The 13,518-nt window shown below is 41.6% G+C and overlaps 1 protein-coding gene across 13 annotated transcripts in view; it reads left to right on the top strand.

Moving 5' to 3' along the window:
* KALRN (kalirin RhoGEF kinase) overlaps positions 1 to 13,518 on the top strand; it is a 536,830-nt gene that overhangs the window by 253,264 nt on the left and 270,048 nt on the right. For all 13 annotated transcript variants that reach the window (XM_076342988.1, XM_076342996.1, XM_076342997.1 and 10 more), the window contains one exon: positions 5,377 to 5,607. In XM_076342988.1, coding sequence (XP_076199103.1) covers positions 5,377 to 5,607 — 231 coding nt within the window. The remainder of the gene's footprint in view (positions 1 to 5,376; positions 5,608 to 13,518) is intronic.

A 13,518-nucleotide genomic window follows, 5' to 3' on the forward strand; every position in this document is an offset into this window, starting at 1 on the left:
TTTTTTTCCCCCATCCAGACTGCAGCATGAAATAGAAGCTACCGACAAACAGCCACCGTTCAGTGCATCTGACTGTGCAGGCCAGGGTCTGTGTTCAGTCCACTTTATTTTGCAAGAAGGCTGCAGGACCTCTCTGGCATCTGGGAGGAGTCCTTTTAGGAATGAGGCTAGTCTACATGTTCACCCCAGGCATGCGCTGACCTGCAAATTACCCTGGGGGTGGGAAGCTCTGTACATTATCCGTTCTATTCTGTTATTCATGTCTCCAGGACTCAAGCTTGTTGGAAAGTAATCTGTGGATCACCTGAATGCTTGGGTTTAGTTGTATTTTTCATTTCCCTGTACTGTGCTGTGCTTGACTGTCTTTCTGGGTATCAAGGGATTTTGCTCCTTGCAGGGTTTTCCAAGCTGGACCGGAGTACTGTGGTAGTGCTTGCTATACTTAGTAAGTTACCAAGTGAAGACTCCAGAACAGAACAGAACTCTCCTCCATGCTCAGCCCTTGCTCTGGTCATCACGTTCTTGGAAGAATCTATAGTATAAAATAGAAGAGAAAAGGATTTGCTAATCTAGGCTTGGTGGTAGGCACTCAGGCATACACAGTGAAGTTGTGCAGATACCTTGATGATGAATGTAAGGATTTTCTGAACACCTGCAAGAATTTGGGAGCTAGTCAATTAGAATGAAGAAATCTGGGTTGCAATGACAAAGGACAATTCCTTATTCAATACTCAGGCTTCTCAGGAACAGTGGATTTTGTGAGCAAATACAGAACAGTCCTGTTGACCTCTAGTTGCAACTGTGAATTTTATACAAGTGCCTAGTCAAGTGAAACTAAGGGGTTTTTTATTGCATTTAAAAATTATTTCTAAAAATTAAGTCAAATTGGGATTAAATAAAAAATAATAATGTTTGAAACTGGCATTTTGTTTATCAGCCCCAATCTTCTTGTGAAATGAAAATTCATTTAAAGCTCATTACCAAAAGCAACCTTTAACATGCATATTGCTTTTGCTAATGCTTCCTCAGAAAGCTCTAACTTGTTGCAGACACAGCTGTTTAAAACATTTCTATATTATTTTACTAATAAGTACATTTTTAAACAGCGTGTAGAATTGCCAGAAAGGTTACAGTCTGTTATTTTGGAAATGTTCATCCCTTTTCCCACAGCTACCTGGTGAGCTGAAAAGCCTGGATTAGACTTAGGAGTCCTGCCTCCTATATCTACATGGCGATTTCTCCAATCTAGATAATGCCCCTTGCCCATAGAAAATAATGTTTCTTCCCTCGGAGCTCTCTATGGTGGGATGAAAATTGTAGCTTTTTTTCCCCTTTCTTTTCCTGCAGAGTCATTGAAAAATCTCGGTTTCTATTTCTATAATTGTAGGAGATTTGGAATAAAATGAATGTTCCTTGGAATAACCATTTAATATGGATGTTTAATAGGATATTAATTAACATTTAATAGGATATATGGGCCTATTCTGTTCTGTTACAGAGTATAACAAAGCAGTTCAGATTCACTGCAGGAACCTAAGAACAGACGCCCAAAGAATCTTAGGGAGACTCTTTTTTTCCATCTTGCCATGGTTGTAGCCATAATTATTTGCCTTCTTTCCTTTATTGCACTTGAGTGAAGCTCAGAAATAGTGGAGGCAGAGATCATGGGCCTGATATGCAACCCACAGCTAAGCAATCCTCCCCGAGGAGGGGAGACATATATAAGCCGAGCTGCTGGCAGAGCAGGCCTTCTTCCTTCTTCTGAGAATCAAGTGGTGCTCTTGCTTTTACTTTGGGTAGAACAGTGCTGGAGGGAGGAGATACACGAGATGTATGCCTTTGGCAGGTTCCCCTCTTGCAAAAAGAGTTCCTCTAGATGTCTCTAGCCAGGGTGTGTTTATGTTGCTCCACCAGTGTTTCTAGCGGATGAACAGCAGGAGACAAACTTGGGACACCCCTACTGAGGACTGTACTGATTTGGTAAAGACAAGGAGGGAGAGAGAGAAAGGTTTTATCCAGTCAGGCTTGAGCCTGGTTGATGGTAAGAGCATCTTGTTCAGTGTGGCTGGATTAACCGCACTTTACTCTCTGTTCCCAGAGGCATGATATATTTGCTCTAAAGACCCATTTTTTTTCCTAGTGCAAATTGTAGCTGTTTCACAGATGGCACCATTAATCTAGTCACTTGCAAGGCTTTGGAGGACTTTCTGACCCACTATATAGGGTATCTACAGATTTTAACTTATTCCCTAGCTATGTATACAGCAACCGTGAAAATTATTCCACTAGCACAACAAAATCTATTTTTTGGTTCACCCAAGGTCCCAGAACTTCTTACAGAGGCATTTGCATACTGCCCATCCTAGCCCTTCTCCTGCCATGAAGCGAAAATGCAGGAATATCACCATATGACAGGAGTGTATGTGTGTGTTGTGTCAGGTGGTGAGTTAAACCTTCCCCGAGAGTCCAGCAGCAATTCTGTACTTTTCAAAATAAGTGAGAAATGGTCACATTTGCTTTGACAAATGCAGCACTGGCACTTACACCTTACAGGGACTGAAAGTCATGCTGGGTGCAGGTCCATTCAGTTTAAGACTTTTGCAATACTTCTTAAAAATACATCGTAAGTGAGATGTAAGTGAAGTAGTGCAACTAACCTGGGTTGTTGATGCTTGTCTCCTTGCACAGTCCTTGAAAAATTCAAAAGATTCACATGAAAAGAGATTTCATGATTTATTTTTGCAGTTATAAGGAGAACGTGGAAATGACTGAAAGAGCACAGTAGGTAGCTTCTCCATTTGTGAAGCTGTCCCCTTCCTTTCTGAAATCTGTTCATTGGTGAACTCTGAGAGCACAAATCTTCTATGCCCATTGATTGGGAATGCAGTAATATTCACAACAAAAATATTTTCAGAAAAGAAACTTTTTAAGCCAAAGAACTTCAGAACTGCAGAAGATATGAAATTCCGGAATATGTATGTAATCCTTGCAAATACTGAGTACCACTGGTTACCTGATTGTCACTGTGCTGCTTGCCATATATTTACTCCAGCATGACCAGACAAGCGTGTAAATTGGAGAGCAGAACACTTCTAATAGCCTCTGATTTGTGTTAATGATTATTAGCAGGACAAGACAAGCACTTGAAGTCTGGCGTTTTTCTCTGGCTGTGCAGAGAATAACTGGAAGTCTGTGCCCATCAGGGAAAAATCATAACTTGTAATCTCTGAGGCTTTTTAGACAGACAACAGGAACAAATTATCCTGCAATAGATAAAACCCTAATTCCTATAGAAGAAAAAGGAGTAAGAGAGAATGCAGAAGTGTATTTGCTCTTTACCTCACACCACAAATCTGGGAGAATATTGTCCTGTCTCAGCTTCAGATGAAGCAGGGGCATATAAACTGCTGCCTTTGAAACAGTCTTTTTGTTCTGCATTGCTCCTGCCACTGAGACTTTTTATTGTAAAGGCCTTGTTGGCCGTATTCACCCACTAGTCAGCTCTGGAAGAGCGCTTTTTTCTAAGACAACTGAATTTAGTCTGGTGTTTTGATCACTCATGATTAGCATACAGAATATTTCACCCAAGGATCTGACCCCTCAAAATGGAAGAATTGCAGGATTATACCTCTGGGAGGCAAAAAGCTGACATGCAGGGCCTGCACTTGGGAGATGGTGTAGGTATGAATAGGTCTATATTATGGCACAAAGTTGTCCAGAAGCTGCTTCTTCCTGCCTAGCAGCTATTGCCACCTCCATAATGTTGCCAAGGTAACACCTGTGCCTCAGTGTTTCCTCCTAAAATCCTCCCGCATATCACCACTATCCACTGCTGTTGGCGAGTACAATCGTTCCCTCTGTGACCCCAGCAGGCTCCAGCATGTGCAAGTTGTTCCAGCTGGTCTTCAGCAGCAACTGAGTTTGAGTATGGAAAGCCACTCCCTATGGACTCTCCGGCTATTTCCTGATCTAATTCCAAATTGCCCTGAATATTTAAAAAAACTCCAAGGATCTGCCTAAGCCCACCTAATAGTCACATAATATGATGACATTTGACTCTCACTTTTGCCAGTATAAATCTCAAAGAAAATTCTCTTGATGAAATTCTCTTGATTTCTCTGAAAATGCACCAGATACACACTGCTACAACAGACTGGGATGTGGCATGGCTTGCCAAAAGACACAGGTTTGGGTATTAAAGGCTATTTGCTACATTTGAACAAGCAACTTTTAATACAGAAATAAATGGACTTGGAAATCTTTGAGAAGTGTTTTAACTTTGACAGATAATGTTCAAAATTTAAACTGGATGAAAAACATTCATTAAGCCATTCTCTAGCAAGGTTGGTGATTGTGATTGCATAGAAATAAAAACACTTTTCAGAAGATCTTGTCATTTTCGCTGCAGTTTGTTTCAGAGGGAAAAGAGAAAAGTGGGCTGGGAAGAGGTGAGGGATTCTAATAGTGTCCTCATTTACCACTTCTGTTGAACAAAATATTTTAACTTTGCAACCTGCAACTGAAAAATATTTCAAAAAGCCATTTTTAGAGAACCAGTGCATGCACACACTTGTTAATAACAGTTTGGTTTTTATGGTTCCATTTTTCATTTTGCCCCTGCAATATGAAAATGCTCCAGGATGTTCCAGGAAAAGATCTGGTGTTAAAGAATCTGGCATTTTGGTTTTTTTTAATGCCCAAATGCCTCTGCATCTGCAAATGTGTTTTAATATGCTCAAAAAAGGTTACATGTGTGCAGAGGGCTTTACATTTGCCAACAAACGTTGTAGCCCATTGGAAATGGAGACTATAGGTCCCTCTAAGCTGTTCTTGGGAAAGAAAAGAATGACTATCATATACCAATTTATTTTTCACTGCCACTGAATGAAATACAGAATCAGAATGTCACACTTCTCAACGTATATATATACTTAGTAATCCTACGAAGAAAGGACTCTCCCTTATCATACAGAATATGAATGACTCTGCCATCTGTGGTTTTCTTAAAATGCCACCCCCTCACAAAAATAGGCCCGCTATTGCAAATGCCACCTGTCATCAACTAGTATATGTCAAGAATTTTCAGTGCCCAAATGTCAGAATGTAATATAGCCTTGGGATCTCTGTCTCTATGTATCAAGCCCCAGCAGTGCAGTATCTGTGCTCCTGCTGAGTGACACAGCAGGCCCACTAGGAAGTGAAGGCAAGTGCTGAATGTGTAAGTACAAGTCAAAAAGAGATGTTATGAGGTCTTTCTTCCTTTTTGAGTAAAATAAGGAAAACACACAGGGGAAAAAGAATCAGCTAGGCTGTTCTCGGTCAGCTATTGGATGTTTAAGTATATGTGTAGTGAAGTAGACCTATTTCTTCACTCAGGTGAGCCAGGATGGAAAAGCCTTGCTGGATGTCCTACAGCGTCCCTTGAGCCCTGGGAATTCTGAATCCCTCACTGCTACTGCAAACTACTCCAAGGCTGTTCACCAGGTGTTGGATGTGGTACATGAAGTCCTGCACCACCAGCGGCGCCTAGAGAGCATCTGGCAACACAGAAAGGTCCGGCTACATCAAAGGCTGCAGCTCTGTGTTTTCCAGCAGGATGTTCAACAGGTAATATCATTACTAAAGGAGATAAAGAATGGTCCTTTCTTTGCAGCCATGAGGATTGTTTGGTGACTCATCTAGACGATATTGCCATAACCAAGACTTCACATGCAGCTCTATCTATGCTAGAAATATGCTAAAATCCTAATGTGCCTTTCAGTACCTTGGTTTCATGTTGGAAATCATCAGTCAGTACATTGATTATTGATCAGTCAATTCCCCGCAAGAATGTGACACTATTTTCAGTGGTTAATTTTTCACAAGTGAGCAATTAGCTGTAGGTACTCTACTGTTCTTGACAAAGTGATGTTTAACAGAGAGGAGAATTTCAAGTGTAAAAAGCAATTGAACTGTGGTGTATTTCACCTTCCTATGTGGAAACAATACAGATACAGACCTTTTAGTGGTGGTGTTTAGATGATCTCTGCATTATTACCACTTACGGAGTCCACATACCTGTGCTATGAGTTTGCTGGCTCAAATGAACTCCACACCCCAATGTGCAGAGCCCACCTCACAGAAATACAGTTTATATGGTACAGGCTCACCTTGAGAACTCAGGCTCCAGGTGAATAACTTTTCTCTCCTAAAGGAATCCATTTGAATACCAGCACAATAGCATAACTGAGAGTAAGTATGAGATGCCATGTTTGTAGCTGCCAAATATGCAAGCACAATCAACAGATGTTACAGGACTCTGCTCATTCAGGATGGTGTGGTTTCTTTAAGGGCCTCATTACAGCCCGAAGCAGATGTTGGTAGCAATATGGTACTTGCTTTAAATGAAGAGGCTGAATGCTCTAATCATGTTTATGGAGCATTCTAATGTCCCTGGGGTTCTTTATGTCACTGCCTTCCTCCAAGTGAAAAATGAGGGGGAGACGGAGTGACAAAGCTTTCACATGCAAAATAAACATGAACTAGCAAGGACAGGAGACAGGCAACTTTTATTCAACATGCAAATTTGTGGTCCTGTTAGCGTCATAGCTGAAGTCCACCAGCACAGACAGAACTGCAGCTGTAGATATCCTTTGCAAATATGTATGACCATTTCTTTGGCAGTCTTGAAAAGTTTGCCAGAATTTCTACCTGCTCAGCTTTTCCTATAAAACCACACAAATATTCATGCCATATATATAACTAAAACTGGGATTGAATGTATCAGATGCTTAATTTAAGCAACTGCACTTTCATTACATGTCAGCAAACATACTGCATGGTAATGAAATTCATAAGCTATATATTAAATAGAACATGTACTTGGAATTCAGTTAGAATACTCTCTGCAAACTATATGAAGTTAATACAATCAAGGGTTGTAAATTCTGATGTTGTTATGTTTTTTCCAATTGTGGTATCTAATGTCATAAGAATCCATATTATCTTAGGTATTCCTCATCCCCTAGGGTGATTTACACTTTTGTACAATCTTTCCAACCCAAAACTTTCTCTCTTACATCTTCTGAAATCAGTAGAAGTGTTTGTGAGGTTCATTCATGAAACCCATTCAGACTTTTACTTCCCACATATACAAGGTAATGAGGCTGTGTCACTGATTTTCAAAAGGAAGAGGTCTTTTGTATGTACTGTGACTTTTGGTGAGAGGAAAAGAAACAAGCAGTAAGCGTCACTGGAGTACAATCACTCTAGAGAGCATCACTCTGCGTGAGTTCTGTTGGCAGCAATCTCAAAATTTTTCTCTTAATGGGTAGTTATTATCTGGGAAGCAACAACTTAATGACAGACATGTTTCTGTCCTAGCGCACACTGGAAGCATCTCTTTGTCCTACTTAGAAAGTAGAGAGGAAGAGATGAATCATTCTGTTCACTAAACATCTGTACTATTCAAGATAAATGCTTTTTAACTCATAAATGAAATTATCAGCTAAACAGAAATATGAAGTGTAGATTCCATGAGGAGGAGGAAGATATCTGAATATGTTGATGGGTTTTTTTTTTTAAATAATCACCTCCTATATATCTGTCATGCAATTCCTATTATGCTTATTTTATTAAATGCCCATGAGTTGGCAGGTGAAGCTGTCTACCTGTGTGTTGTCACTAATCATAAGTAACATTTATCTATAATAATTTGTTGCCTTGTCAAAATTGAATAACCTTTAACTAAGTTCTTCCTGGTTCAAGTCTGAAATGAAAAGATGTGGGAGAACAAATCCTGACAGGAGAGCCCTGAGTTTATTAGACTTCGCTGTCTTCTAGACAAGTAATGATATAGTGTAGTTTCTCTACGGAAGATGCTCCTCTTCCCTTTCCACCCAGCTCAAAATTAAGCATGTTCTCACAGATGCAGTTTTCCCTATCAGGATGTTCCATGGCTTACCCTCTCCAGCTGTTGGCCAGTGCAGTAAAAATTCTGGTGAAAGATGATCTCTGTGTCAGAACTTACACCCCCTCACTTGTTCATCTATAGCTTTCTCTTCATGTCAGCTGTTCTGTATCGATCTTGTCTTAAAAACAGATGTGAATAGGGACAGGTTTTGTTGTGTTGCATGTTCTTACTACAGGCTCCAGGATTGTTTTGCATCCTCTCAGTCTGCCATTAACAGCATTAATAGCTTTTGGTAAAGACACATCTCCAAGAAGAGATTCTTATGAATCTTGAGAGATCAATTATTCCTCACCTAACTACTCTAGTTAGTCTTGCCAGAGGTCAAGTATTTAGGCACGCAATATCAAGCATTCATAGGGAGGTCTTGCAAAACTGGTTAGCTGGATGAAGGCTTTATGTAGGCCAAGTGTGTGCCTTTTGGACTGGATTTAAGGATTAAGCTGTGTTAAACAGGGCTCGTTCATGTCACTCCTGGTGTATTCTGCACCATTTGCAAGGCCAGAGTACACACTGTATGCATTACTGGCAGGTCAGGTCTATGTTCTCAGATAGTTTCCCGCTGTCAAGGACATCCTTTTGATTCTAGCTAGGTTTCAGTTTGAACTGCACAAAACCTGAAAACATTAGAATCATAGAATCATTAGGGTTGGAAAAGACCTCTAAGATCATCGAGTCCAACCATCAACCCAACACCACCATGCCCACTAAACCATGTCCCTAAGCGCCTCATCTACACGTCTTTTAAATACCTCCAGGGATGGGGACTCCACCACTTCCCTGGGCAGCCTGTTCCAATGTTTCACCACTCTTTCAGTAAAGAAATTTTTCCTTACATCCAATCTAAACCTCCCCTGCCGCAACTTGAGGCCATTTCCTCTCGTCCTATTGCTTGTTACTTGGGAGAAGAGACCGACACCCACCTCGCTACAACCTCCTTTCAGGTAGTTGTAGAGAGCGAGAAGGTCTCCCCTGAGCCTCCTCTTCTCCAGGCTAAACAGTCCCAGTTCCCTCAGCCGCTCCTCATCAGACTTGTTCTCCAGACCCCTCACCAGCCTCGTTGCCCTTCTCTGGACACGCTCCAGCACCTCAACATCCTTCTTGTAGTGAGGGGCCCAAAACTGAACACAGTATTTGAGGTGCGGCCTCACCAGTGCCGAGTACAGGGGCACGATCACTTCCCTACTCCTGCTGGCCACACTATTTCTGATACAGGCCAGGATGCCATGGGCCTTCTTGGCCGCCTGGGCACACTGCCGGCTCATGTTCAGCCAGCTGTCGACCAACACCCCCAGGTCCTTTTCCGACAGGCAGCTTTCCAGCCACTCTTCCCCAAGCCTGTAGCGCTGCATGGGGTTGTTGTGGCCCAAGTGCAGGACCCAGCACTTGGCCTTGTTGAATCTCATACAGTTGGCCTTGGCCCATCGATCCAGCCTGTCCAGGTCCCTCTGCAGAGCCTTCCTACCCTTGAGCAGATCAACACTCCCGCCCAACTTGGTGTCGTCTGCAAACTTACTGAGGGTGCACTCGATCCCCTCATCCAGATCATTGATAAAGATATTGAACAAGACCGGCCCCAAAACTGAGCCCTGGGGAACACTGCTCGTGACCGGCCGCCAACTGGATGTAACTCCATTCACCACAACTCTCTGGGCCCGGCCGTCCAGCCAGTTTTTGACCCAGGGAAGAGTACACCCGTCCAAGCCGTGAGCCGCCAGCTTCTCTAGGAGAATGCTGTGGGAGACAGTGTCAAAGGCCTTGCTGAAGTCCAGGTAGACCACATCCACAGCCTTTCCCTCATCCACTAGGCGGGTCACCTGGTCATAGAAGGAGATCATGTTGGTCAAGCAGGACCTGCCTCTCATGAACCCGTGCTGGCTGGGCCTGATCCCCTGGTTGTCCCGCACATGCCTTGTGAGCGCCCTCAAGATGAACCGCTCCATAATCTTCCCCGGCACCGAGGTCAGGCTGACAGGCCTGTAGTTCCCCGGATTCTCCTTCCGGCCCTTCTTGTAGATGGGCGTCACATTGGCAAGCCTCCAGTCGTCCGGGACCTTCCCCGTTAACCAGGAATCCATCACTGAAAATGATGGATTAAAAGAAATAAAAGTAATTTTTATTCTAAGATAGAAAGATAGAAAGTCAGGCATCCTTACAGTCATGTCATAACATGTTGTGCTGTAAAAAAATAAAGTTTAAATAAACACTGTGGATTGCCAAGTTACAATATTAATGTAAGAAATGTTATGCTATAAAATGTCATTAGATGTAATCACTACCTCACACCATCAGACATTTTACAAGATTATTTGCTATTACATCTCTGTATTAATACAATTACATCAATTTGCACATGTGAACCAAGGTAAATAATGGTGTGCTAAGGACAGTGAGTTATGAATATATAGCATTTTAAAGAAGGAAAGAAAATAAATGGCGTGAAACTACATTTGCAGGAAATGGAGCACCATTTCACAGGAAATGGAGCACCATTCACACAAAAGGGATAGCAGATAAGACAATTTGTGAGCTGTTATGAGGCTCTATGCAGGCAGGAACTGACAAGGAACTCTTTTAACACCAAAAGTATTTAGGATCATTATAGGAATGTTGGGTTGCCAAGCGTGTAAAATACTTCATTGCTTCAGTTGTTTTTTAGAACTTCCCTATCTGAATCATTTCAGATAGGGAAGAGCTGCGCTGTTTGATCCTTTTAGAACACAGCTGTGGGAGGAAGTGCTGAGACTCTGTCCTGCAAGGGAGGAAAAAAATCCCTTTGACATTCATACTCATATTCTGTAATTGCTGCAGATGCTTCAGCCCATTTTTGGTAGCTTTTTCCTTTTTGCTCCTCCCTGCTCTGGGTCTTCCCCTTCTGCAGACTATTTATCAGCAGATTAACACCATTTCCATTACTGTTGAGATTTGAAATTGTTCTCATGTTGTCTCCAGTTTCCACTGTTTTCCACTGTTACATCCTGATTTACCCTGTCTGCCTCTGCGTGCTTCTCTCCACTTCAATATGTTCCCTTTGCCCCCTTGAATAGCAACACTGTGAAACAGCAAGGGTAGCATAAGGGTTGTACAATGAGCAGATGTTACCAAGCAGCCTTAGAAATAGCTGAAGTAAGTTTATAAGGCTGTTCTTCACCCCATTGCCTCTCCCATTCCCTTTGTTTCATACGGGCAAGAATTTTGTCTGAATTCTTTCACTCCATAAACTCATTCAAGTCAAGTAGTAAAGTCTGAAGCATACCTATTAAAGTAGAAGGAAAATGGAGACCCATCAGATGCATTATTGAAATGGTCTGTGCAAGCCTTGAACTTGGTATTCTAAAGCACTTTCACGGCAGAATAGTCAAACTGCTACTCTTATTCTGCAGGCTTCATTCCTTCTCATGGAAATTCTCAGTCTTTCCATCATTTCCATACATACACACCAACACTTAGTCCAACAGGCAGCCTTTTTCTCCACAGATTCACATGATTCTCTCAGGGTCACTGCCGGTGCTGCTTCCTTCTTGCTTCACTTTGGTTGTGATGGTTGCCTGTAAAGGAAGAGCTGGAAAATAGGTGGATGTAGAAGTACTGCGTGTGCTGGTGGAGTTTCTTGGCTATGTACAAAGCCTTGAGTTAGCTGGGGTGGCTCTGCATGGCAAAATGGAACAGGCCTCTCATGCCAGCTGAAGACCAGTGGTAAACAGCAAGATGACACTAACAAACTCTTACTGGCAAGAGGGTAGGCACGTACTAAGAAAGCTAGGACTGTTGCCATACCAGCTGTAGTAATGTCTCAGATCCTTTTGGTTATTGAAGAGGTCAAGCTAGACCAGTGTCAGGTTCACCTGGATTTCTCTAAACTTGTGGATCTGTGTTCTGTTGGCTTCATGCCCAGATACATTAATGGACATAGCTTTGGTTTCCTTGTGTGGTTATCTGCCTCTGGTGATGGATAAAAAGGCCATGTGGCCATACTGATATCATTACATTTACCAGCTGCCATTGTTGTGGGAGACTGCAAAGTACTGCAGAGGAAAGGCTGTCTTTCTTCATAACCAAGCACTTTAACTTGTAATGTGTCTGACTTTTACTGGCCGAGAAAACAGATCAGGGCATGATCCTGACATCACTTGTATGGAAAAATGTCCTGCCAACATCTATCTGTCTCCATACACTGAGAATACTGAACGCTTCATGTGATGCATGTGATCTACGTAGTCCATTTACAGAAGAATGCTAGGATATTTGAGGCAGTTCATGATTCATTTAGCTCTCACACAAGATTTTAGAGGATTAGGTCTGTACATCCCCCCACACATGCACACATACACTCAGTTCTTTTGATCACTTTAAGGCAGTGAAGAGTTCTCCAAAATTCTGTAGTTTTCCAACTTGTCATAGCTTGTTTCAAAGATGGAAAAAATCAGACTATGTATCTCCTTTTATGCTTTGTTTACAATAATACCTTCACTGGGTCTTGTGAAACAAGAGATTTATTTGTAAACAATAGCTAAGAAAAAAGAACATTATAATCAAGTCAAGATTATATTTACTACCATATGACTTCAGCCACAGCACCCTGCAAAAATACATCACATGCTCTGTGTACCATCTGAGCAGATTTAGCCTGTAAATAGCTACCACTGACAGATCAGTAATTAAAACGTTGCAATTCAAAGCATCCCAGAGAATTTTCACAGTTCCTTTGGTAAATTTATCAAGTAATGAGATGCACTTAGTATTTATCACTTACATGTTTACATTTTCAAAGTGTTACTGCTGTACTTTCTCTGAGCTTAGAAGGTATATGTGACCTTACCAGCCATAAGGTTGAAGTATTACTTGATAGTGAGTAGAGGTTCTAACTATGGTTGTATTGTCCCCAAAAATTATTGAAAAAGGAACTCGGGAGTTAATACTGGTGAAACTACTTGGCAACCTTCTCCCAATGGGATGTAACAGGAGAGAAAACAACCTTTTGTTATCTGTGACTGAGAGATAAATACCTCTGTTTTCACTAACCCTGTCTTTCCAGCAATTGTTGAGGCCAGAGTGTCTACACCTGGTTTATTACCTGATATAAATATCTCACCACACAATTCTGATTGACCATACAACTTTTTTCTGTATTGACAATACAACTTCTACCTACAGAGCTCTGAAGGACTAACTTAATAAGATGTGCACGTTTCCAAACCCACGTTATGTCCCTAACAGCCTCTTATTTAGTACTTGTCTGCTGTATTATTTATGCAGTAAAGGATGGTACATTTGTAGTAAAAGGATTTTTTGTTTGTTTGTTTCCATCCATTCTTCGTCACAGACCATGCAATAAAACATCTTGGCAACTGCTTCTTTAGAGCAATTTTCATTCCATTCCTTTTGTTCCTGCCAAAGGAACTGGCACATTTTCAGGTGATGTGAGTGCAAGTCCAGGCAATGAAGAGATTTGTAGCCCCACTCATCTTCTGAAGAGGGCTAACAACTAACCAACACTGACACTGATTTGAAAGTAAAATGGTGGTATATTTGTGCTGATTAGTATCCTGAAGTTATTATGAAATGAATTA

The sequence above is a fragment of the Aptenodytes patagonicus genome, chromosome 6 (genome assembly GCF_965638725.1).
Source record: "Aptenodytes patagonicus chromosome 6, bAptPat1.pri.cur, whole genome shotgun sequence".
Taxonomy (NCBI): Eukaryota; Metazoa; Chordata; class Aves; order Sphenisciformes; family Spheniscidae; genus Aptenodytes; species Aptenodytes patagonicus.